Source organism: Dysidea avara, chromosome 1 (assembly GCF_963678975.1).
Source record: "Dysidea avara chromosome 1, odDysAvar1.4, whole genome shotgun sequence".
Lineage (NCBI taxonomy): Eukaryota > Metazoa > Porifera > Demospongiae > Dictyoceratida > Dysideidae > Dysidea > Dysidea avara.
In genome coordinates, this window is record NC_089272.1 from 62,930,341 (window position 1) to 62,958,050 (window position 27,710).

At 39.5% G+C, this 27,710-nt stretch overlaps 2 protein-coding genes across 8 annotated transcripts in view; both read right to left on the reverse strand.

The window, feature by feature from the left end:
* Positions 1-11,215, reverse strand: part of LOC136240297 (uncharacterized) — a 73,893-nt gene extending 62,678 nt beyond the window's left edge. Inside the window, exons 1-2 of the mRNA XM_066031245.1 lie at positions 11,077-11,215; positions 4,000-4,095 (exon numbers count right to left, since the gene is read on the reverse strand). Of these exons, the coding sequence (XP_065887317.1) occupies positions 4,000-4,030 (31 nt within the window). The 5' untranslated portion in view covers positions 4,031-4,095; positions 11,077-11,215. The remainder of the gene's footprint in view (positions 1-3,999; positions 4,096-11,076) is intronic.
* Positions 11,216-12,026: 811 nt separating this feature from the next.
* Positions 12,027-27,710, reverse strand: part of LOC136240361 (uncharacterized) — a 66,738-nt gene continuing 51,054 nt past the window's right edge. For 2 of the 7 annotated variants that reach the window (XR_010693783.1, XR_010693782.1), the window contains one exon: positions 12,027-12,429. Coding sequence is in view for 1 of the 7 variants with exons in the window: in XM_066031318.1 (XP_065887390.1) it covers positions 21,429-21,586 (158 nt within the window). In the remaining 6 variants the exon portion in view is untranslated. Of the gene's footprint in view, positions 12,430-13,678; positions 15,328-19,523; positions 19,823-21,366; positions 21,587-27,710 lie in introns of those variants that run through there. The other 5 variants (XR_010693779.1, XR_010693784.1, XR_010693780.1 and 2 more) reach the window with 5 other exon arrangements.

The window sequence follows — 27,710 nt, forward strand, 5'->3', positions numbered from 1 at the left end:
CCAAAGCTCTGTCCCCCAATGGTTGGATGGAGTGATAACACCATTGAGGTGGGAAGTGTGGGAGCAAGTCCTGGCCAACCATCCAGACCACCAGTTCAGGGATTATGTGGTGAACGGCATACGTGAGGGATTCCGTGTGGGTTTTGACTACAGTAAAAATTGCGTGCCCGCGAATAGAAACATGAGGTCAGCGAACCAAAACCCAACAGTAGTATCGGATTACCTACTATCAGAATGCTCAGCAGGTAGGGTGGTTGGTCCATTCCGACGGGATACTGCCAGCCTGGGCACAATCCACACCAGTCGATTCGGCGTAATCCCAAAGGGGACACCTGAGAAGTGGCGTCTCATCGTGGATTTATCCTTTCCGGAGGGGGAAAGTGTGAATGACGGCATCAGCACTGAGTTATGTTCACTTCAGTATGTCAAAGTGGAGGATGCGGCTATAGAGGTAGTTAAACAGGGTTACAGTGCATGGATGGCGAAGATAGACGTACAACATGCCTACAGGATAATACCGATCCACCCACAGGACCGATGGCTATTGGGCATGGTATGGCAGGACAAGTTGTTTGTCGATACCACATTGCCATTTGGGCTACGTTCAGCACCCAAAATCTTCACAGCCATAGCCGATGCAGTAGAATGGGTCCTAAAACAGCGCGGTGTTCAGTTCGTAATACACTATCTCGATGATTTTCTAATAGTGGGAGGCCCACTGTATGCGGTGTGTGTAGCTCAGCTGAGGATAGTGTTAAACACATTTGAGGACTTAGGGTTACCGGTAGCGATGAATAAGCTGGAGGGTCCAACTCCATGCCTAACATTTCTGGGTTTTGAGTTGGACTCAAGAGCAATGGAGGTACAGTTGCCACAGGACAAACTAACAAAGTTGCAGAGCTTGATACAGGGGTGGACGCACAAAAATTCGTGCTTAAAAAAGGAATTAGAGTCATTGGTGGGCAAACTGTCCCATGCCTGTAAGGTAGTAAAACCAGGGAAAACGTTCCTACGGCACCTTTACCAAAAACTGGCAGAGACAGCCCAGCCATATCACCACATCAGGTTTAACATAAGAGTGCAATCGGACCTGATGTGGTGGTCCACCTTTCTCCAGTCGTGGAACGGGATCTCAATGCTGCAAGAATACGGGCCACTGAAGGTGGACCACCACATCGCGACAGATGCCTCAGGCGTTTTCGGCTGTGGAGCAGTGTGGGGAAAACGATGGTTGCAGACTAATTGGTCACAAGTCTATAGCACCACCTCCCAGAAATGTGATGAAGATGGGATTACTTTGAAAGAGTTATTACCGGTAGTGATTGCCTGTGCAGTATGGGGCCCACACTGGAGGTTGTCCACAGTATTAGTGCATTGTGACAACGAAGGGGCGGTCACGGTGATTAACTCAGGCTACAGCAAAGTGGAAAAAATTATGCACCTTTTGCGATGCTTGTTCTTCTTGCGTGCTCGATTCAACATACACGTGCAAGCAGTACATATACCGGGTCGGGAGAATATACTAGCAGATGCAATCTCGCGTAATAATTGGACTGTTCTGCTGTCACAGATACCAGAGGCTCTAGCCACCAGGGATACCATCCCAGAAGTTCTACTGAGGCTGTTGATGAAGGAACAACCAGACTGGACGTCGGCATCCTGGTCCCGGTTGTTCGGGAGCTGTTTTCAGCCGGCATAGCCAAATCTACCCAGAGATCATACCAATCAGGAAGCAAACGATATATAGAATTTTGTAGTAAGTTTAATTTGCCCCCATTCCCAATGTCGGAGGCAATCTTGGCATATTTCGTAGCCTTTTTGTATAGAGAGGGTTTGGCAGCGGGGACAGTCAAAAGCTATCTGTCGGCTGCACGGTACACACAGATATCTCTGGGACTGGGGGATCCAAATGTGGCAGCTATGCCACAGCTGGAGTTTATCATAAAGGGGTTGAAGCGGCAGACAGCAGCAGGACAGAACCGGTCAAGGCTCCCCATCACCCCAGATATCCTAAGAGCTCTAAAACGGTTCTGGGAACTGGAGACAGATCGGAGTAAAGCAGGCATGCTATGGGCAGCGGTCTGTATGTGCTTCTTTGGTTTTCTTCGGTCGGGCGAAGTGGTAGTTCCTTCAGAGAGAGAGTACGATGCCACAGTTCACTTGTCTTATGGCGACGTACGGGTGGACAACACAGAGAACCCTCAGTTCTTGGAGGTAGCAATTAAGGCATCTAAAACAGACCCGTTCCGAAAGGGAGTGACAGTGTACTTAGGAAGGACAAACAATGACTTATGTCCGGTCTCAGCCATTCTGGCATATATGGTTCAATGAGGCTCAGAGGCTGGCCCATTCTTTTGGTACTCGAAGAACCGCTTCTTAACAAGAGAGCGGTTGGTGGCAGCAATGAGAACAGCATTGGACAGTGCAGGGATAGAGTCACAGAAGTATGCAGGCCACAGTTTCAGAATTGGGGAAGCAACCACAGCTGCACGGTGTGGCCTTCCAGACTCACTCATCAAAACATTGGGGAGATGGGAGAGTGCAGCCTACACTTTGTATGTTCGAACCCCTAGAGAGATGCTTTGCTCAGTGGCTCGCAGCTTGGTTCAAGAACCATCAGGGAGGACAGAGGGGCAGTCCAGATGACAGACACACAGTTATTGACCCATTTACACCCTGTACTTTCAAATGTGTAGTGTAATTTTCTTTTACATATTCTCTTTGGTTAAAGTAATTATATAGTGTATATGTTTTACAGTTAATAGATCACACCTCATATAACTTCTAGCACCCCCGTTGCTTGGGTGAGGCTGGACTGCACATGCATTCCATCCTCTGGGTACAGTGGGCACTGAGGCCCACGTGTCTCACCCAAGCTTAATTTAGTCGAGATCACGTGTACCGAGGAGAGACCGCAGGGCGGTGCCCGCTGTAATGAAACGAACGCGAACCCAGCACGGGGGGGCAAACCTTAGGATAGTAGGTACTGGGGTAATTATGGCACCGGCAAGGGCGATCGTAGCCAGTTAACTAGTAGTACAGTGTTAATTAAGTAATACAATGAAATTGTAGTGTGCAAGTCTTGCCATGTAAGTCGAAGATATAACAGTAAAAACTAGCGGAATTGTAAGCATTAAAATAAAGACAAATTCAAATGGTTTGTGCTCTGCATTTGTAGAATTCCAGAGATTTCCCAGTGATAATCATGTGCAAAGTCACTGAGTTTGTATACCTGTTTGGGCATACTGAGCACCCTCCTGAGTACATAAGTGATGTAAGTGGCTCAGTGTAGCAACTACAAGTCTTGGCTTCATGCAAACAAACTTACAGCTCCTGAAATGTGTGCTAATGTGATAACAGACCATAGTAAATAAATGTATAATTATGATTCAACAACCAAATTAGTTACTTCCCGAACAAAGAGTGCTAGCTGTGCATAATTTTCAATTTTGTATCATTGATATAGTATCCATGCAAAAGCATAATAACCAACACTGTACCATATACAATGGAACCTCAGTTATCTGGACCCCAATTATCCGGATTCTCGGATAACTGAACCACGGAAAAGACTGCTCTATTAGAACAGTAACTGTTCTATTAGGGTAGTTGATAATACTGATATTTTTAAAATACTTCATGCTATTTTAAGGTTATTTATACACAGTTTCAGAGATACGGACTTTTCAGACTTATGGACCACCCCAGGTCCCAAGAAGTTCAGATAACTGAGGTTCCATTGTATAGTAGTAGCACAAGTCCATCATATGACTGCTACGGTGCTAGTAATTTATAGATAAATAGTGACGTTGAACATTTGCAGCTACTCAGCAAGGTAGATGATTACACAACCAACATGTGGCCAGTACACTTACATGATACCCATGGACCTGACCTGCATTAACAATGGTTTTAACACCAGCCATACATTTGTAAATGGACCACTGATAACATATAGTTTCAAATTTATTGTCAATTGGTAATCTTTGTTTTACTTACTTGTTTCTCCACTGGGAATAATGGATGCCATTTCAGTAACAATGAAACCACATAAACCACTTGAAGTTTACACAAGTAGACAGCTCCAGGTATATTCTAAACAACAGTATACACACAACTAGTAATCAGGTATAATCTAGATAACAGTATACACCAGTTATCAGTACCCCACTTCTCCGAATTCTCAGTTAACCGAACCGCAGAAATGACTGCTCTATTAGAGTAGTGACTGTTCTATTAGGGTAGTTGACAGTGCTGATATTTTTAAAAATGTTTTTAATGCTACATTGAGGTTATTTATACACAGTTTCAAAGATGTGAGCTTTTCAGACTTATGGACCACTCCTGGTCCCAAGAGGTTCGAATAACTGAGGTTCCATTGTAACAGAAAAAAGCTATCTGTGTTAGAAGACACTCAATCTAGCTGCCAGGAATATTAAAAAGGGTTTAGGGCCACACCCACATACAAGAGTAAACCTTATCAGTGAAGTCTACTCAGACCAAATGGCTTTATAAATCATCAAACTGTATCTAATTGTCCTGTATTAAGCTCTGCACACAGGGACAAGTTCTAAATAGAAATGACCTGTAAATTGTGTATAGCACCTGGTATCATGTGATACTCATATACTAGGACTGAGCAATATCATTGTTTTGACAATAACATTATATTGCAATATTTTGAAAGTATTGATATTGTGATATTTTGTAATTAAGAATCCTTGTAAGTCATAACCTGATTACCCCAGCAGAGAGGTGTGAACACCATAACATAACCTCAAAGCATGTGTTGCAATAACTGCAGAGGAGGTAAGAAGCATACACGTGAAACCAATGGTTTTGTACTGAATAGCTCAACTGACCTCTGTTGACACAAAAAAGTTAGAATGTTGTAAATGAATATCAACTGTGTAATAAGCCCCATTAAGCCCCACCGATTAAAGCAGTTTTCTTTTTGTGAAAGAATTAGAAATCACGTAAGATCTGGCGGTTGGCCATATGGTGCAGGAATGTCATCATCTGTGAGTGAACAAGGCCCTAGAGAGAGTGCCTCGGGGAATCCAAGCCATGATAGCACAGTGCAGAAGCATCCCAGAAGCTCACCTACACTACTTACTCCACGAAGGCACCAAAAACAAATCCTATTCAGAAAACTGGTGGTTAGTGATGATAGAACTGTAGCATCATTGGTGCCAACAACTCTCACCTATGAAACAGAAGGTGGACGCAATGATGGGCCTACAAAGTCTAAGGAGCAGTGGTTGGTAAACGAACTGAAGGCTCTGAATGAATTTGTTTTAATCCACACGTCTGGTGAGAGTTGGCCCACTCACAAGCAGGATGGTTTTGGAAAGGTGCCAGTGAATTTGTGAAAAGCAGAGGAGGTGCTGTCAATGCTGTGAGAAGTGGTAGATGTTTAGATTGTTAATCATTTAATATAATTTAGCCATCATAGCTGGTGCTTGCCGCAGCAAAGTTACCACCTGACTGGTGAAGATGTATGTTGAAGCAAGTTGTGCATACAATTATGCTTTCTTTGAAACAGATACCGTATAGCGGAAAATATTGGCGGGAGAAATTTTTGGCGAATTGATCATTGGCAGAAATTGGCGAATAATATTTTGGCGAATGTATGACATTACTTTACCTACGCAATTGTAATCTGACTGCGTAGGCGACAAAGCTTTGCAATGTTTACGGACGAAGTACTACAGTTCAATGCCTCTCATTCGAATCGACGCGCTCTTATGCAAATAGCTAACTCGTGAGCTAGCTGTAATTAAAACAATATGCACTAGCTCGCTAAGTCACTGGAACGCGTGTGGCAAGCGAGGCGAAGGCACTGAGCTGAATTGCCCATCTGCCTGAGTTATTAGTAGTCTAAAACCATACTGTATTCAATGGGATAGGAAGACTAACCACTCACCGCTGTAACAATATTCACCCACTGATGAACAGCGACTACTACACTTTCAGTGTTTAGAAAAATGGCGAGTAAAATTTTGGCAAATCAATGCACGCTTGCCAAATTCACCAAAATTTTCTCCCGCCAAAACTTTCCGCTATACGGTAATACAAATCACCAAAGGATGCAGAATCATTCTATAATGTTAGAGCACCAAATTTACACCAGGTATGATCCGGATCCATGTAATTCAAGCAATGTTAGCTTTGGTGTGCAAACTGATGATATGGAGGCCCCTGCTCTTTTGCACGTGTTTAGTAAGTTACCAGTAGACACACATTTGCAAGTGTTATCCATACCGTTCTCGTCTTATCTAGCAGCTACTTCATCTGTGTCAGTTCCAGACGACTTTCTGTGTCGTGCAGCTGCAGCCATGATCCACTTGTATCATGGTGGATGTACTAACGTATTGTATAATCTTGCTAAAGGAGTAGGAACTCTGAGACAAGACAGTAGTGATACTCAGTTTCCAATTAAGTGCATGCCAATGAGCTTAATTGAGTATGTTACTCAGTTTTTTGCTGCTGATAACTTACAACAGGTAAACATATCAAGTATATCAGAATAATTATTTTCATGCAGATCAGTTGTCCAGCAGATTATCGGTCATGACAACAGACCATGTACTACCACTTTGGCCAGAAATGGCCCCGACTGAATCGTGGGCCCATGTGGGTGTGAATTCGTCTCCTGATACTCAAAAGTGTGGCACGTGATCAGAATACGATGAATGTATAACTAAACGTAGCTCATTGGTATGCTGTATGTCCCATAAGATAATATAAATGAGATTGCACATACCTTGCCACTTACTAGGTGGTCATGATAAAGAGGTAGCTATAGTACGAGTGTTGTATCCTTGACTAGTGTTCGTAGTTACATCCCTTTGTTTTGATTTATGCAAGCATACACATAATCCCTACTGAATTGCTTATTACACATGTTCTCCAACCTAATAGGCACTTGTCAATGTCCTTGCTGTGTCAGACAGAACATTAAGATATGATTTTGCTGCCTGCAAAACTACATTGGATTCCCAGATACAGGTATATGTTGTATCCTTGAAAGATGATACTTAGTGGTGGAGGCTATTGAAGGTAAACGTTCTTGACAAAGCAGCCAAAGTCAATTCAAACTGAGATTCATAGAAGTGGGTTAAGGCAGACGGTTGTGATGTACTTAAGGGGTTGAAAGAGTCAATAAGGATAGAATGGAGTGGAGATGTTGACTTGGCAGATGGCTCTCTCCAGATGCAGCATGAAAAGTACAGACAACATTTGAAACATGCGGGAAGGTTGGGCTTAACCGTGCAAGTGCTAAAGAAGAGATAGAAGAAGTTCTAACATACTTAAATAAAGATTTGGAGTTTCTTCACTCAGGTATTGTGCATGTATAACATAAGTACTGTACATATTTATATTTCATACCAAATGTTTAGAGCTCAGTGATGCAAATGATTTGTACTCTGAGAAACTGACACATGCAAAGCAGAGTGAAAAGATGATTATCTTAGCATGGAAGACAAAGGAGCTCGAGGAACTCAATGACATAAGGAGAAAACTGTGTGGTGGTATTACTCTCCTGATTGTAAAAATTGAGAATGATGACTCTATTTGGACAGTTGAGAACGTCCCAGATCAGTTACGGGTTATCCGACAAACTCTTATCACTTTCATTAAGGGATTGACAAGATACCAGCGAACTGCTGCGACACACATCCTGGTCTTTATGATCAGTAGTGAAACAAGGAGGATGAAGCCATATGCACTACCATAAAAAGGTTTGGCAGATGCCAAAGTACGTGATCTTGCAAATGATGTAATCAGTGAGATGTACAGGCAACAAATGAAAGTTGCAAGTGAAACTTATTAGTGTTAGTATTGTATGCATGCTACGTTTTGTACTTGAAGTTTTATACAGTATGTTTGCTTTAATTTAGGTTTCATAACTGATGGGGAATGGAATTCTCTCCATAGCAGAGGCAACACAAGGCCCTTGTTGGTATTACAGATCCATGCTGATGTTAGGGCAAATTAAGTATTCCAAAATGGCTCTGAAAAAAATTGGCTGGGATGCTTACCTCATTGTGGAGTATAACCTGTGAGTGCAGAAGGCGCCAAGTTGGATGACATTATTGAACGACTGAGGTACTGTAACAAACAGTGCCTTCTAATTATGCAGAGAAAATCCACACTGATATATTCTTTGGAGTAGCTGAGAGATGACTGCTGGATTGCACAGACCAGCAGTAATATTCCCAGTTCTATCCACTGAATCGATGATAAAAGAAAGGATTAAACACACCTGGACAGACGGTGTTGTGTTTCGTTTTAACAGCACAGAATTAACGTTTCTTGTATACAGGTAAATATGAAACTAAGGCTGAAAAGCTTTGATCTATTTTGGCCCAACTAGAGTTTCAACACCAAATTAATAACTGGCATACCTTTCAAGGACCACCTCTATGCACCAGAAGTACATCCTATAACTGGAGTTGGGTTTTGTGAACGTTAAGATGATGGACAAGTATTCAAGGTATTGTTGTACATTTCAGTCCAGATTGATAACCAATTAATTTTCTTTCAGTAAATTGGTCAAAGTCTTAGGCAGGGTGGTCCATGTGACATACAGCTAGAGAGGTTTGAGGAGGCTCTGCATGATATACCATCCAGTTTAAACTATTCAGTCCTTTCTGGAAATAGATTGGCCATTATCTGAAATGCTGAGGTGACCTTCCCTGTCATTACCTTCACTAGGGATGTCGGCAGACTCTAGCCAAGTCCATTTCCATACTACAAAGACCTTGCTGTCTTCGATAAGATTATAATCAGTAGTATCCATCAACTTGCTGAATTTCTCTGCCTATTAAATGAATAACAGTGTAGCTAACGGATATTTAACAGAGTCACTTTACATTGAAACATTCTATATGAAGGGTGGAAGGGTATAAACACACCTCGATAATAAAAGCATTTTCCTAGCCGTGCTTTAGCTTGGAAAATACAGGTAGGGGACAGTCCATATCATCACAATCTTTTGCAAATGCATCCGAGATTTGTAGGTTTCCAGCTTCGTCTTGATACTGAATTTTGACCTCCACCAGATTGGCACTGTATACAGGGAAACTAGGGGTTACATAGCTTATTGTATTTCCTTTGGATAGAACAGTAATAATCATAATATCATCGTCTTCCACATTGTCTGTTGCCTCCTGCGTCACTGGACCCGCCATTATATGCAAAATGCAATTACTACAACAAAAAAAAATTTGATGTGCTTATTACGCTTCCAATCTTCTCTGCAATAACTGTTACTGTAAACAAGGATGATAGTGGCTAGTTTGATGTTACCTTTAAAGACTTCCTGCAGGAATACTGAACTACGTATGTAGCACCAGCTATGATTGACGTATTTGAAAGTATCGTGACCTGTTCAGTATCGTGACTTTAGTACTGATCGATAGTGCTGGGCAGTATTGAACTAGTATGGATTAAATATCACAGATTACTAACAATACTGGTATACCGCCCAGCTCTATCAATTGAGATACTAAAATGGCAGTATCACTCAGCCCTATTATATAGCAGCGCAGAAATTTCTAAATGTGAATGATCACTGAGTGGTGTACTGTTGATTTCAGCCAGTGTTTATTCTAAGAAAGTAGCACATACACAATTGCCTCTATCTAAAAGAGAAGTAATTGTATCTACTACAACCAGTAGAATATCTTCTGTAGATTTTGATTTTATTAAATTAATAGACTCCGATATATGTTCAACATAGCCGAACTTCCATACAGCAGGATGAGAACAACTACATACAAACACAAGATCTGCCATGGTGATAAGCTCCTTGGTGAGTAAATTAGATGATGCAACATACAGGAGCCTGGTAGGGTTGAGTTGGACGTAGTGTTTCTTTTCAGAGAAGGTGAGCAAAACATTTCATAGCCTGCAATACTCATGGTTGGATTGACGTACATTGTGATAAATTAACTGAATTCCCACTGGAGAAGAGCATAAAACATTAAGGGTGGAAGGTCCATGATTAATTCCAGATTGCTGGAAGCTGTCCTCACCAACTGTATGTGGTAATAGAGCGGTTGCACAAATAATTACATTAGAAGCATTTAGAAAAACGTGTGGCAAGAATCCATTGCCACAATGCATGAAAATTGTGTATTCAATTTGACTTCCACAACTCAACTATGGATAGCTTAGATACTACAGTGTTACATTCACCTATTATAAGGTATTAATATACTAGAAGGACGAGAGGGTAGCTGGTATAGAATCTGAAATTACGATAAAATTCCACTTTTTGCTAGCACGCTCACGAAGCCAGATGCCTATTCACACTTACTAATGTGTTAAAAGAGTTTTTCTGACATAATTATAAAGAAAACAGTTTAGCCTCGCCATTTCAACACCCGTTTCGGAAAAGCGTGGGCGAGTACACACTATTTTCAAAATGTAGCCGTTGATGTAGCCACGAAGCAGACCAGCTATTCTCTCACTACTCTAGCATGTTAGTACCTGATAAGATGATTACAATAACAGGAAAATAAAACACACAATTTTCCCAGCAGCTGGCTGTATAAATGCCACACGTTTTAGTTGAATGCTGCACCTGTGACATCACATGCAACCGTTCTGTTGTCTAAATAAACAAGCTGGACAAACCCATGAAAACTCAGGTTGGGATTGATACTGACTGCATGTAGCTGGTGTTAATAACTCTTGCAGAAAAAAGATGTGCTGCACTTGTAGACTATTACTGATCGTAAATCGTTGATATTTTGTGATTACAATCATCGTTATTGCGTTCACCAGCGCTACACTACGCTGTAGCTATGATCGTGCATGGCAGCCACACCCTTTCTGTGGTTTAGTATGACGGATATAGTACAAGCCAAACATGGTCATGATACACATTTACTCGCTCTCTGTTGTAAACCATAAATCACTGCTTATCCACACGTTAAACTATTGCGTACTGTCATTGGATGGTTGGAATTTAATAAACAACCGATGGTGATCACGCGCGGGAAAAAGTTAAGCATATTGATTCAATTAGCAGTGTTCAAATAGCACAGATCACACTTCACTTACTTTTTTCAGCAGCTCAGTATTTTTTCCACCGGTTAAAATCACTAAGTTCCGTCCACAGGCCTAGGGTTTGTATGTCGCCCGGTATTTCATTTTTCATTGGAAGGAGTGGCAGCAGACACTTTTCAAATTTTTACGAGGTATTTGATTGGTCAGTTTTCACGTGATTTCGCTAACAATAAATCGCACAATTATTATTCTTATTAATGCTTTACACATACTAACCCCAGTTAGTACATCAGCACTGAAGGTTTGACAGCAACATGTCCTGCAGCCTTTTCAACCCCAGGATTTGATTAATGCTTATAGGTAATATCAACACTCCATTAATCTATTTAGAATTCTTTACCACACTGCTTTCACCAAGGTAGAGAGCTCTGATAACTTACTTTTTTGAACATATGTGTATTACTTGTTTCTGTATAATGTAGACTATGTAGTTGTGTTATACACGTTGTATGTACCTTGAGGAAGCACCCTTGTACAGGCTGAACCTTTTGGTGCAACCCTGTATTTTTAGATAATAACCGTTTTGCAAATCACTGTAATTATGCATCTTGAATATATGGCTCTCATGGCCAGTGGTCTAAGAGTAAAGACTGCACTACACATGTTAATTGCCCATCAAGACTGTCAAGAGGGAACACACAGGCTCTTATTGTAGATTCATTTGCAACCAGGGTCAAAGTAATCTAGGCCACTAAACTTTGTGCCAAGTCAACAGTCAAGGACACTAAAAAATTTAAAACCACAATTGAAATATTTGGCACTATTGTTACTGCTTAATCACTGGAAAAGGCTGCCTCAGTCACAGAAATTGTGACCACTGTTACAGATCTACCTACAGTGCACACCTACATGACACTCCTTGTACACAGATATACTAACCCCAGGTTAGTATATCTATGCCTTGTATGTACACTGAAATTTAGTAAGGGACATGGTTTCCACACTTGATTTTAAAGCCCTTTATGAAATTATAAAACATGGTAAAAAACATTCCACACAGAAACAACACAAACAGTGACATTCTCACATACGTACAATACACAGTACACAAGTACATGGAGCTAATTATTTAAGGTGTGACAATTTCTTCTAATGACTCAGCGACGCCACTTTCACCAACACTACAACTGTTTAGTGCTGAGATCACATGATTCCAAGTTCCACCACATTTCTATCTCAGCCATGCCTGGAACATCTTCCTACAAGCTTCTCTAGTCTTCCTCTGACAGTCCTCTTCAATCTGATCCAGTGTGTGTGTATTAACACCTAACCTGAGGCCCAGGTTGTACCACTTTGTAGAACAACTACTACCAACATGTTCTATTAGATCTGATAGTGTAGGAGGATCTGTGGAGTATACACATGTTATAATGTATTGTACCTGTAACCTTGTTGTATATAGTTAATAGGAATATCATTATAACAATAATATGACTCCTAGATTGTGGCATTAGTAATGTAGTCAACACAAGGCTTGACAAGACCACTACTAGGAAATTAGTTAATAAAAGTATTTTTCAGATACCAATGTGGTTTTCTAAAAATGCTAAATACCAAAATTAATGTAGTTACATCCCAGTACATGGGAGTGTCAAAGTGCTGCACTGGGTGATATGTAACTAACTTATCACCCAGTGTGTGGGTATTCAACTAGTGCATGGGGTGACAAATGAATTAATTAGAATACAGGTGCTAAAATCAGCTAATGGTGGCTTTTTGGCTATGATTCACACTGGGATATAAATTAGTTATATCCCAGTACACTCGGGCAATATCTTAAGTTATCACCCTCATCCCCAGTTTCGCTTAGGACTTGGGTGATAATTATGATGTCTCCCTTGTACTGGGATATAACTTTAACTAACTAAATTTTTGGTAGTTAAATGGTGGCCACACATGAAGTCAAGCCCATACATGTTAGCACAGATCATATGTGTCTGTTGAAGTACGTTTGGAAGGAACATTTCATTTGTTCCTACTTAAAATTACTACTAGCACAATGTGGGTATAAATGTAAGAGTGTAAAATATACTATATAAGTGATAAGTACCGAGGTATATTTCATATACCTTACCGTTCTTCAAAAATTCAATACTGCCCATCACTAGCCACAACACACACACGTGCGCGCACGCACACACACACACACACACACACACACGCATACACTACACCTACACCTACACCTACACCTACACACACACACACACACACACACACACACACACACACGCATACACTACACCTACACACACACACACACACAGACACACACACACACAGACACACACACACAGACACAGACACACAGACACACACACACACACACACACACGCATACACTACACCTACACACACACGCACGCACACACGCACACACACACACACACACACACACACACACTACACACACAACACACACTACACCTACACACATACACACACACACTACACACACACACTACACCCACACACACGTACGCACAGACACACACACACACTACACCCACACACGCACGCACACACACCCACACATGCACGCACACACACTACACCCACACACACATACACAACGCACGCACACAAAGACACGTACATAAATGCACTAAGGATATTTGTATGTCTGACTTATGCAGGTGTTCACATCATCTGGTTCCAGTCTAATAATCATCAATCACTTGACAATTTCCCTTGTTCAGCTTCATTGAGAGATGTCACATTATTCTCATCAGGTGGAGACATCAACATCATTGAGTTGAATATATATTAGAGAAAAGTGAATTGTCATAATCTACACACTTAGTAAGGTCCCAAAGTATACATGTACCATAGTAAATTTAGACACACGTGGATGGCCACAATGTACAAGGTGACACAGTGATAACTTATAAACTAACAATGCTTGGTTCATCTATCCTAAACAGTCACATAAAATATTACCAAGCATCACTCGGACAATTAACCTCCTCCCCACCTGCAATAGGGAATTACAAATGATAGGTACAGGTAATCTTGAACTGCCAGACTAATATTATGTGTCTTATCGGTTCACTGATATAAGCACCAGCTCCATACAACTGGTCCAGATGATGACACTACGACTCATTAACAGCTTTACAGCACATCCCAACTGGTAATGAATACAAAATGATCTAATTGAGAGAAAGCAAATAGGTTTTCTGATATCATGTGATGTGGAGCCCCTCCCCTTTCCAGCAACAGGCTATAAACAGATGAAACCTGATAGCCACCAATTTTAATACTACTAAAGGCTAGTGCTTCCAAACAGATGATACGGAGACCATATTTAGTAGGAAATAAAACCATATTTAGAAGAAGCAAGGAGGGACTCCCTTGTACCTATGCAGAAAAACAAAAACAAAAATACCAGCTAATTTACTCTCACCAGACCAATTTCAGTGAATTTTATTTATAATCATCAGTGCATGGCGTGTACTGTTAAAGCAAGATATATGTACATGAAGCATAAACATTCACACAATTCCTTGATACATAAATAAACAGCTGGAAGACATCAACAAACTAACTTGGTGCATTTTCAGGATCCTGACAAAGTTGTGTCATCACTGTTACTACAGTATGTCAGCCTCTTCCAAAATGTCTCCAGCAAGATAAGACATGATCCACCATGGTTCTCTAATATCTTCAAGAACTCGTAAAAACTGTCCGTATGATTAGTGTCTAACTGTTGAGCGATATGTTTCAAGAAACATTCACTATTCTGATCTCAATTGTTCAACATGTTCCCACCTAGGATCTGCTTTGAGATGTCTATGACAATGACTCTGTACCTTGGAATAATGTTCTATACAGCTACAGTATGGCTATTTTAATAAATTCCTCAGTTAGTTTGAAGCAGTAAGTGCAGCTCATCAGACACAATAGAGAGATATTCACCAGAGGTACTGTAGATTATCGTTGCAGTATTCACCATTATCTTTGAAGTCATCCAGTTCTCCATCATCCTAGATGTCACAAGTTTCAGCTACTGTAATGTGTCATATCCCACAGATAGAGCAGTTAAATTTCTCCCATTATATTTCTCCCGGTGAATGATCTAACCATTCCATAAACATAGCCCTACAAGCTGTCTTACTGTCCCTACTATCATGTTGAATAGTCTTCAGTTCTTTTGAGTCTACACCAAGTTGTAACCACATCTCAAACCATTTGGTGGCCATACTGGGAGTGACCAGTTCTGTTAGATTTCCGGAACATCAAATCCTGTAATGAATAATGAACTCTATCAACAGGAAAGTACCAACCATCCTAAGTGCTTTATATAAGCAAGTGGATGGGCATACCACACACACACACACACGCACGCACGCACACACGCACGCACGCACACACCCGCCTGCATACAATATTGTGTGATACTATACCATTTGCACAATATTATTACATTATCTACATAATTGCTAACTGATAAACTGTTATTGACCATGCTATAGCTTGAATTACACATCAGTGTCTCACTGAAATACTTTGACCCACAACAATAAATTTTTATAACAATGTTTTGCTCTATAACTTACACTATACATTACATATGTTGTATCTATGCAGTATTTGCAACACAATTCCATGGAACATTTCTAGTGTGCCTAACCCTTAAATCCATATAGCCCAAAAAACTGGACAAAATCTGTGTGTTGTAGACAAAACGGTATAACTTTCAAACTGTATTTCCTATGGCTACGTCTACTCGTGATTCAATACAGATCAAAATGGTACCTAGGGTTAAACTGTAAGACCCCATTGTAAGCAGAGATACACATGAACCCTTTCAATATATTTATAAAACAATTCATATATGAACATTTTAATGTAAAAAATTCATGTAAAATTTGTCTGTGCTGGTATTACTACATTACATGGCAATAATAGCAACTATCACGTGGTCAAACTATTGTAATAATCACAAGTAGAATATACCAGTACTGCCCAATCCTAGCATGCACACACACATACAATAGTGTCGTATACATGAATGTTGATCCAGCTAAATTTACAACAAAAGCCCCCACAAATCATCTTACTGTACATAATACCTGGGGGAATACCACATTAAACCATCACACAACATATTAGGTCTGACCTAACTAACACACTGACCTGAGTAGTAATCTGGATGGGACCTGGTTTAATTGAAGCAGAGTATGGGTCAAGAGTATAGACAGTTTTGGATAGGACATTGTACAGAAGACCCCAGTGAGAGAATTAGGATCAGTCTTGAGCATGTCACACACTCCATAGTCAGAAAATAATATATCAACTTGGCATAGCTCAATCAGTTCATACCACTATTTATTTTGAACTGTGCCATGCTGTACATATCCAGGTTAGAAGATATTGTGAACGTGGTGATAGTCTCAGGAAGACAAAATCTCACATTTGACATAGTAGCTAGTAAATCATGATAGTGACTATGTATATGAAAATATACTTCCATACAGTCATGTGTTTATTTTAGAAATACAGTCAAGAGGGGTCAAAGAAAATGAATTCTTTTGTAGAATTTAGTAATCCAGCATGGTTGTTGCAGAGATAGTGAACATATTCAAGGACACTCAACTTCAGTTAACAATATTGAGTCCTATTGTTGGATCTCAGTCAGGATTCTACACACTCCACGATCTGACCATGATGTGCCATGCTATATACAATTTAACTCCTGTGACACATCGGTATTCCTGACAAAACTAGTCTAAATAAGCATTGTACAGCTTATTCAGCTGGTTATACACTTTGTTGCTATAGTTATAGTATGTGATTAATTTATTGCTTTACTGCCCACTTGTTTTAGTTCATTACTATTTGATGAGCAAGCTGTCAGGATGTCAGAAGCAATAGTGTGAACCAAGTAAGAGTTGACAACACTCTGGCAACCCAGAATAGTATCTAACTGCACTCACAACTAAAGTACACGCTCACACAACACTTCTTACACAACATGAAGTAAGTACTGTGTCCTTCCCAATGAAACAATTGTGGCTGGAATAAAATACAGATCAAGCCACTACAGATATAAATGGCCATCAAACACCTCATTTAGAAAGCTGCTCTTTTAGAAGACGAAATTACATCAGCTTAACTGTTATCTTAAAATAGCAATACAGGTGGGCAAGTGAAGTTTTATTTCAATCTTTATGAGCTAGATGTATAGCCATATTAGATGGATCACATGATTCTTAGCTAGTTATAAACTTACAAAGCTACCTAACAGACCGACAATTAATAGCATTGATGAGGTAAGCGAAGTGACAGGATGAAAAACTAACAAGTTACAAGATTATGTGGACTAAAGGTAAAAACCAGACAATCAAAACCCAGTAGTTAGCCCTTTTTACCACAAAAGGAAAAAAGCAGTTTGCAGCTGGCCATGAGAGACACTAGTGTGAGAGTAGAACACCTATCAATGTTAAGACCCTACCCCCAGTTAATAAGTTGAGGATTTGACAATTAGCAAGAGCACAAGTCCCACTACTCGGGCATAGTGGTTGTCTAATCTCCTACCAATCCTAATCCCTACCTCAGTAAATGGGTGATTCATATGGACATGACTAAAACATGGAACAGACTGGAAAATTGACTCACAAACAGACTGGGGAGGTTGCATTACTGCAGCTGCTACATATTTTGATCCCAATAGCATTGTTCTTCCACTAGATGTCTATAATAATCTGACACACTGACAACAGTATGCTGCACTCTCTGGATTTGGCTTAAACTGACATTTGTATCTGATTTGGATTATTCCACCAACCTTCGAATTTGGCTTGTAACAAACTAACCTTTTGTGTTTTCATTTGATATTGTATTTGGTGAATCTTTCTGTAAATATTCTTTGTACTATTGTTTCATAACCATTTTGTGATGGTGTAAGATTTGTATAGTGTATATATTTTGTTTCGTGACATGTTGTGATTCTGTAGCCCATTTTTATATTCTGTAACCTACTGACCTTATGTAATGCTGCAGGTTACCAGATTTTAATACTAAACTGTTAATTCATCAAAAATATAATATCTCTGTTTTGCTGATGATCAACTCAAAGGGCACTAATCTGAAAGAGCATGCACTTTAATTAGAAAACGAGCATTTGTGAATAAATCAATGTGCTTTAATCAGAAAGTACCGGTTGAGGTAATGGGTTGACTCCACTTTCATCACCACACTTAGAAGTCAGCCGTTTTGAGTGTTGCTATACATGACATGCAAGCATGTATTAATGTTTTAAGCACAGGGCATATAAATAATTGTATATAGTACACATTTTGTGATCATCCCAGCTAAGGAGAAGTGGAATGGCTACTATAAGTGAGTTTGTATGTAATGTTAGAGCTGCTATGCAATATAATTGACGTGTTAAGGTAACCTCCCAGTCTGTTTGTGAGTCTATTTTCCAGTCCTTTCCGCATTTTAGTCATGTCCAATTCATATCACGTGTACAAGCTTGTGTGCACCGTGTCCTGCATAGCTAGTCTGTACTTGTGACTACATGAGTTATTACAGGGGATTCATTACTTCTTGCAACACAGAAGGCAAAATTCAAAAAGCGTAAAGTGTCATATGGCTTCTTTAATTGACCAAAGAATGTTGTTCTATAGTCCATATTAGGAATAATAACAGTAAACAACCACCATAACGGGAGTGAACTATACATGTTTGTGGCTAGTTAACATGTAAGAAGCCATACCACGCTCTATGCTCAATGTTGTAAGGTAACTGTGACCAGCTGAGCAAAAACTAGTTGATTTTGTACATTCCTCGAATTCCATTTTACTTCTTCTGTTATCTATAGTACAAAGGAGTGGCTAGCCAAAGTTTCAGCCTTTTGTGATGACTAGTCTTGGAGTTATAGTGGTAGACAGTTGGGAAAGGATTTGTATAGCAACAATACAGCAAATTAATTACAAGTACTTATTTAATTGATCATAACTCCGTACTGAAACTGACAAACTAAAAAGACAAGAATCAGCTCAGTCTGTTCACCATGACTGGTAAGATTGATTGCTTTCCCTGTAAGTCTTCATGTGGACAAAGACCAAAAAATGACAACTGTAAACTTTATTTCTACTGCATCATATATAAGTACCCATAACTCTTGTTCCTTACGCTATATGAAGGATTTCTTACTCTACACAAATAGGTGAATCTGATTTTGAGTCTTGTTTCAGTGCATACCAAAGCAATCAAAACGTGCGTAAATTATTACTGTAGCATGTGTAGTTTTACCAACAGGTTTTTGCTCAGCAGGTCACTGAGTCAAAATCCCCAGTACTAGGGACGGGTACTAGGACTTTTGCCCAGTACTGCAGCTGGGGGTTACAAATGATATAATACAGAGGTGAGTGACTACCCCTTGGGATAACGCACACAATAACAAGCACACACAATAAATGAGAGGAAAGTACCTTGCACTGACGTACTTGAATTATCTGCTCCGCCATGTTTGTCGACCACTTTTAGCATACTGCGGAAGGTGTGTGTCTTCTTAGACGACTCTAAAGGGACAGTGACAAACGGTAGGAAGCGACGAGCAGCCATTAATATGGCGTCTTGTTCTTCAAACTTCACTATCTTAGCCGATACGAACTTCGCCATCAGCGTCTCAACAGGTAATACATCTATCAGTTTGGGATAATGTTCTGTAACACTTCTAGACATAGAGTCTTCTTCTGCTACAGCCATTTCAAACACGCGCACCCTGAATTAGCACTGTATTAAATTAATTAGAGTGCGCGTTTATTTTTGTGATATTTTTGCAGTGTACATCCACTTGCTATTTGTCATCCGTTCTGTAATTAAGTTAGCTATTTGGTTCTGTTGTTGAATTTGTCAAAATGACTAAGGCATGTTCATGTGTCCATGCAGTTTTTTAAAGTCTATAGTTTGCACATTTAGCTAAACCATAGATAATAGACACCCCTACCATCTATGGCTAAACTGATCAGTTGTAGCTAGCTAGCCTGCCCTGCATGGCTGTGCTAGTCATGCAGTACATCACAATGTAAGTCATGATCATCTTTGACATTCACATACAGCTGTATACATGCAGTGGCCACAACCAGGTAGTGCAGGTACCAAGGTACGTAGATAGCTAATAACTCTAGATCTAAGCCAGCAGTTCAGCAAACTGTTAAAACCATATAAGTTGTGCAAAGAATGTATACAAACATTGGAGGCGTCAGCAAGTATGTAATGCAGCCAGTAAGTAGTACAATTATGCTTGCATTATGCTCCTAGGGTAGCAACATTTCTTACAATTATCTTGGAACATTTATCAGTGAATGCTCTATTAGAGTATTTCACTACAAAGTAACTGTTCTATAAGAGAGTAGCTATAGATCTGAGCTATTTTACCCTTAAGTAGCTAAAGTCTAGGCTGTAGGACCAGGTGTCCTACAGACCTTCAGCACTTGTGCTGTAAAGCATTAATAAATTTTTTTTTAAAAATACACAATGCATTTGAGTGATCTACTGCAGTTTGTGCTTTGTAGACTGCTCTATTAGGAGGTATCAATCCATGGGATTAAGCTCCATAGTTTAACATACTATTATTATGCTGGTATAGCATTCTAGCCTATTATATTTGTATATTTGATGCAGGGCTACAAAAGGGCAAACACCTCAAGACTTCAGGTTAATAAGCTGGCAACCCAAGAGATAGGAAGGTCTGTGAAAGAAGATACGATCTACCAAGTGATTGGGGGTAAGACTCACACAAATCAGATGATACCTCTTAATGGAAGTAACCAGAGAACCATAGTTAATAGTGGAGTATTCTGCTAAGCAAAATGCTTTCATTTTAGCTGGTATAATACTGAAGTATAAGGAGGAAAGTATACTAAAAGGAGTATAACCTTGAACTTCTTTGAAACATTAGTCCAGCAGTGAACCAGTGGATCCTCTAACACACAATATAGCAGCATATCATGTGTGCATGGCAAGGCAAGGGATGTCAAGTACTTATAGGCAATCAAAATCAAACCATAATTGTTACCATTTTATCTCTAGCTACTATATAGTTAGTATAAACATGAAACTACAGCTAAATTCTTTTATGCTTTATACAGGTTGTTAGTGGATTATGATGATAAAATTCAGTCAAGTACTGAAACTTGTTATTTTAAACTATCAAAATTACAGTCTCAATTAAGTTTTGGTCCCAACTAACCTGGCTTATTTTACAGAAAATGACTTTATAAACAGTTAAGGAAAGGTCATGCAGTTATGTGTTCTATATTGTCTGCTCACTGAAAATTATAAATTTACTTTGTTGAATACCCCAGTATATATATACACAAAATCAAATATACTCACCAAAATGATACAAATGAAACAATGTCTGGCCAGTTAGTAAACCTATACATACAAACAACAAAAACTACAATAATAATACAAAACACCAGAAGCAGTTTAATCCATTCCTTAGTTGAATACTGGGCATGTTGTCTCACAAGATTTCCTTCCACTGCTAAAGAAAAAATGCACATAACATATTATATATTGCTTTTCAAAAATTCAACAACATAGCCAACATAATGTCTAGTCAGGTTGGTTCAGTATAAAGCATAAGGGACCATTAAGTTGCACACCACATTAAGTCACACCATTCTCACTTCTGTGTTGTGTGCCATCAAAACACATAAAATTTACAGATGTCTTCTGACCCTGTTCGATGCTGAATGGTAAGTTTCACAAGACACGTCATCTTAAAAATAGCATAGATAAAGTATAGGACTTGATATATAGTACAGTTCACTTGTAACATGCGTGGTGCCACACAGCATAGCTGCATAATTGTGCTATGCAGCCACACCAGTCATGCCATGCAACCATGTTGGGTGTGCCATGCACAAACATTGTATGTGCCACACAGCTGCACTGTACCATGTGATAACATTCCACACGTGGCAGCATGCAGTCTGCAGTTCTCACTAAACAATATCACAGTATCATTATACAGTTGTAGCTATACTGTACTACAGGCTAAACTTCTGGCCAATTTTCTAGTAATTTTTCAACTGTCAGACTAAAAAGTTGTAAAAAAATGTTACATAGCTAGCAGTGAACGGGTGGATCCTCTAACACACAATGTAGCAGACATGTGGGCATGGCAAGGCAAGGAATTTCCAGTACTTAAGCAGTCAAAAATCAAACCGTGAGAGTTGACATCTTATCTCTAGCTACTATATAGCTAGTATATCCCTGTATGAACATGAACAAAGAATGTGAACTACAACTTAATTCAGTACAGTAACTGCATGGTGGCTATCCAGCATTGTTCAAATGAGAATGGAGCAAACAGGTAGTACATTAGCGTTGATCTCTGTTTTACGGTGGTGAACTTTGATTTTATGATGAATGGGAAGTAACTTCATGAGCAGCAGCAGCAGCGAGCAAAATTCAACTTCATGTGTGATACATTCATGAAAAATTATATTACTGTATGAACAAATCAAATACACACTGTATCATGGAGAGCTTGATTTGGAGCCTTGAAACATTATAAGCTGTTCCTGTTGCAGCCTCATATTTCAACTTGAATAACCACATTTATCCTGTGGAACATGGCAATTTTATCCTCCATGTGTGGTTCCACATGTGGCTCTACCTTTGCCTATGCATTACTCAGTCTTTACCCACACACCTTTGTATATGTGTGACTGTGTCTTTACTCACACAGAAATACAAGTGGCGCCACAACAAAAATACCATAAAGTCAGGTTGTTAAGCACATGTGCTTATAATTTTCAGAGAAAACTTTTGTAAAAATTGATGCTACTTTTTAACTCATGCACCTAATAAATAATATTGGTTTGTTCAACATGGAATCGCTATGTTGGGATAGTATAGTTAATGGTCATTACGTGTATAGGATATTAATTTTTGGACTCCATTCTGGGTGAAACATTTTGTGTTAAAGAAGAATATCATAATGTAGCTGCTTCGCTGTATGCATAGTGAAAGGAGATGCTAGCACTTGGGGAGACAATATCATCGGACATGTGCCATGAGAATTTTACGTCTTATTTGGTATTTTATTGAGCATGGCAGAAATGTTATGTGTGAAATTACTGGGTACAGGAAGTGCGGCATTGCTGGTATATACCTGAATGCTCTTTTAGAGTATATACCTGACTGTTCTATTAGAGTATATCGATCTTTTTAACAAGTTTTGAAGAGGGCATGTTACCTCTGTAAATCCTTCCCTGGGGGATGAATGCAAGCTTTATCAAATGTTGTGCTGTACCATTTCACTATATCACTCACTCATTTTGTCCTGCCACACTAAATGGTGTGTTATGGTCCTGCCTGCAGAAGTTTAAATTTTACAGGGGGTTCCTGAACCCCTTGGAACCCCCCTTACTACATCCTGAGCTTACAGCTTTTGCTGCATTTGGTGGCAGTAAAACATGGCAGTGACAGCTGGAGCTGAGCAATGTATGGGGGCTAGCTTACCTGTTTTGCTACAACAACTTGTAGTATTCCACCTGCCTCAAACTACACTGTAGCGACATAAAAACATGAAACATTAAGCCTTTCATGCTGCTAGACTCAGTATACTGGTTTTATGGCCTTCTAAAAAATTATCGATAGGCATTCAAAAATTTGGATGATTGCCCGTGACTATACCGTAACCTTAAGAATCTGGTGAACAGTACTCTGAAAGCATTGATTGTACCCAGCCAAAACACAAGGCACAATAAAAGCAATATGCATATACCCTACTATCTAGTACATACTGTACTACTACCATGTTTACATACAATATACGTATATATCTGACCACATAAAAGTTAGTACTGCTTGAATTGGACAATACATTGTGAAACCATACAAATGCTTGTATATGTACTGTACATATACCAAACATTTTGCATGCAGATGACATTCTCTCAAAACCTAAGGAAAATTTTCTAAGTGACTAATAAAAAGCTTATCAGAAACCTAGAACCTTATCCTATTCATTATGCATAACACTATTACTACACTGAGCAACTGGATCTGTTGGTGGAAGCCTCACTGACACTTAGGTGGATGCCTGCACTGGCACTAGAGATGCAACAAGAAAAGGATTATTGAATAATGTAGTCACTGCAGTATGTCAAAAAGGATCTTTGTCCTTGTCTTAGGATCAACAACACAACTAGTTCACACAACCTCCAATTTTCTGAGCAAAAAATGACTTTCTTTTAACAATTTTCTATTTTTCATCAGTGCCTGCATGTACAGTGGAACCTCAATTGAACCTCAAGGTTCCACTGTACATGCAGGCACTGATGAAAAATAGAAAATTGTTAAAAGAAAGTCATTTTTTGCTCAGAAAATTGGAGGTTGTGTGAACTAGTTGTGTTGTTGCCAAGACAGTCACATATAAAAGTGATTTAACAAAGCACATGACATAGCTAGCTGCTAGGCTATATGCCAGTGAAGTTCGGACATGCAGTTACATGTGTTAGACAATGGTATATACACAGTTAAAATTTTGGTGTATAGTCATAACACCTTTAAGGGTGTCCACTTGCATGTTTAAATATAAATCCTTCAATAAAAAAGTACTGAAATGGTGCTTTGATGACACTCACAGTGTGTTACAAAGGAGTGCTAAGGTGTCTAAGGTGTCAAAAAGGATCTTTGTACAGTAAGTCAGTGAATAGACTGCAGTTTGTGTATATTGAAATTAGAGTTGTACGATAATTGGATTGGTAATGGGTAGAGGCCGATAAATAGCTTTTTTATGATAAATAGCTGTTTTTACGATAATTGGAAATCGGTTCCGCCAGCAGATTATTAGCCACAAAACTTACACAAATTACCCAATTAAATGCCAGAGCCTTTGACACCTGTTACAGCCTTCCAGTGGTACAGCAGCTGCTGAAGCTGAGTGGCCACAAAGCCAACCCTAAATAATCAGTGATAGTTAGAGCCCTATAACCCACTTGTCTGATTACCAGCTTTGAGTGGGTACCCACTTTGAGCTGAGGTACGTAAGAGTACAACCTCACAGCATGGCTATAAGCTGTACTTTTAGTAAAGTATACACAAGTGTGATGTGTAGAGACCTACAATCAGGTATTGGTTAGCTATCCATAAAATAGGACAAAAGAATATCAGATATCAGCTTAGCCTAAAAGGTGGGAATTGGTGCAACACTACATTGAAAGTGGTCTAATAAACAGATGATCGTTAAACAGGTGTTGAAAGTGAATAAAAATTGATGCATATAATTTTAATTGTATCCTATGGTGAAGTACTTTATTGTGATACTATACAACACACAGTGTTGAGTGTTTCTTTCAGGAAAAAAGATTCCTCTACCTTCATGGAATGTAAGATAGTCCTGTGTTTAGCAACAGTGGTGAGTAACAGCCCAATTTAGCTTCTGCTACCTGTAGTTTTACATGGGATGTGTGATAACCAGCACTGTAAAAAAGCTGTCAGACCTTAGTGAGTGAATAAAGAGTGTGCATATGGATGATCAGTAAATGACACCGATTATTCTCTGTGTTATCAACGACGTACGTACCTTATATGTATGATCAGTAAATGACATCAATTATTATCTTGTGTTATGAATGACGTACGTACCTTATATGGATGATTAGTAAATGACACCGATTATTCTCTGTGTTATCAATGACGTACGTGTAAGTTTTCCAATTTTGTCGTAGTTTTTTTGTGCATGAAACATGCTATGAAAGTCCTGCTAGTGTGGGGCGAGCCTGAATGCACTATAATGCAAGCATTATAGATCCCAAGCATTTCGGTAAAAAGCTTCTAATATCAAAAAAGGCATCCTGTTTAGCTGTCAGAAACCTCTGGCCTTGGCATCAGCCCGAGCACAATCCTCAACATTAGCAGAGCAGTGGGAAATTTTTTACCATTCAAAGGTTGCAGACTGGGTTCGATGGCAACATTATCACACACTTTAGATAAAAGCAAGGCAGTCAAGTCACAACCTCATTATGATGCATTGCTGGAAACCCACCTGTTGGAAACATCATTGCATGATCAACTGAAAAATCTTGCTACAGTGACAACAATGAGGAACATTCAGCAGAGACCAGCCATATCTCAGACATATAGCATCACAGAAAGTACTCTTATTAAGGTAGAAACCATGTAACTCAATGGAGACTGCTGACAACCATGAGGAAGAACCCTTCTCCTTGGCCAACTCTATACATTGCTGTAAGTTTACAGAAAGACTAGAAAACAAGATATCAGAAACATGATTATGACAAATTCGATTATGATTATGAATTTTATTCCGAAGCTGAACAGTCTTTGCAGAGTCAAAGAAACTATCAATATCCTGAGAAGCAATAGCCTCAACCAAGAGTGTAATCAGCTGATGAGATGCCTGATAGTAACAATCAGAAGTAATATTGGGTTTGACGATTCCAAGGCCTCCCAGACACACTGGGTAGCTAGAAGACCCTGTTCAACCTCAAATGGTGGGGTCAGCCCATTAGAGCAAGCAATGAAGTGGACAGAGGCATCTTATAATGGCTGGAGGAGGCCAGAAATACCTGATACAGTTCAAAAACTATTATTTTAAAGTACTATTGTTTTAATTCTTTTTGCATGATTGGCAAACTATATAGCTACATGCATACTAACTTTGTAGTATGCAGCTCACTGGTTTCAATAAGTGATTGAACAACCAAGGGAAAATCAGAGGGGATTCCCAAGAATATTATAGAATTATTACAGCCCTCAGTAATTAGGCGGCAGTACAGTATACACATTTATGCTCATAATAATAACAATAACTATAATACAATTAAATTCAATGAATAAAACCCTTAGCCTGGAGGTTTGTGGTGCTTATGAGCTCCTAACATAGCTCAGCACTATACGTAATGCTTTTCAGAAGAAAGCGATTCAGCAGCTGCAGTGTGGCAACCTGTTAAAGAGACAAAGCGTATAGATTAGGCACGTAGCAACATAATCAAGTTAAAATAGCCAGGTTCTGTAATATTATACGACTGACACAAACAAAGAGTCGTGCATAGCTACGTAGCTGCACCAGTCAAAACCCTCTAATCCGACCCCTGTGTAATCTGGAATCCTCAGTTATCCGTCCAGATCACTGTATCCGGACAACTTTACATTCAATACTCACTCAATAATTTGGAGCTCAGTAATCCATAGTCCGACCACAAATTGTGTTACTTTGTGCATGGGGTAATCGACAAATCGACACTTTTTGCTGTCAGCAAAGATAAATGGGACACAAAGGAGGACAGTGGTAAGTCCATTAAGAATGCATTGTACATACTGCGGTATGCCAAAAGGCATCTCTAGGGCTGAAACAACATCAAACAGTGAAACAAATCAAGCTCGTAGCGTTAGCCGTTATCGAGTTACACTTGTCTGAAGACATCGGTCAGTCAGTCAGTCAGTCAGTCAGTCAGTCAGTCAGTCAGTCAGTCAGTCAGTCAGTCAGTCAGTCAGTCAGTCAGTCAGTCAGTCAGTCAGTCAGTCAGTCAGTCAGTCAGTCAGTCAGTCAGTCAGTCAGTCAGTCAGTCAGTCAGTCAGTCAGTCAGTCAGGCAGTCAGTAGAAAATTCTGTTAAATAAAGTATTTTTA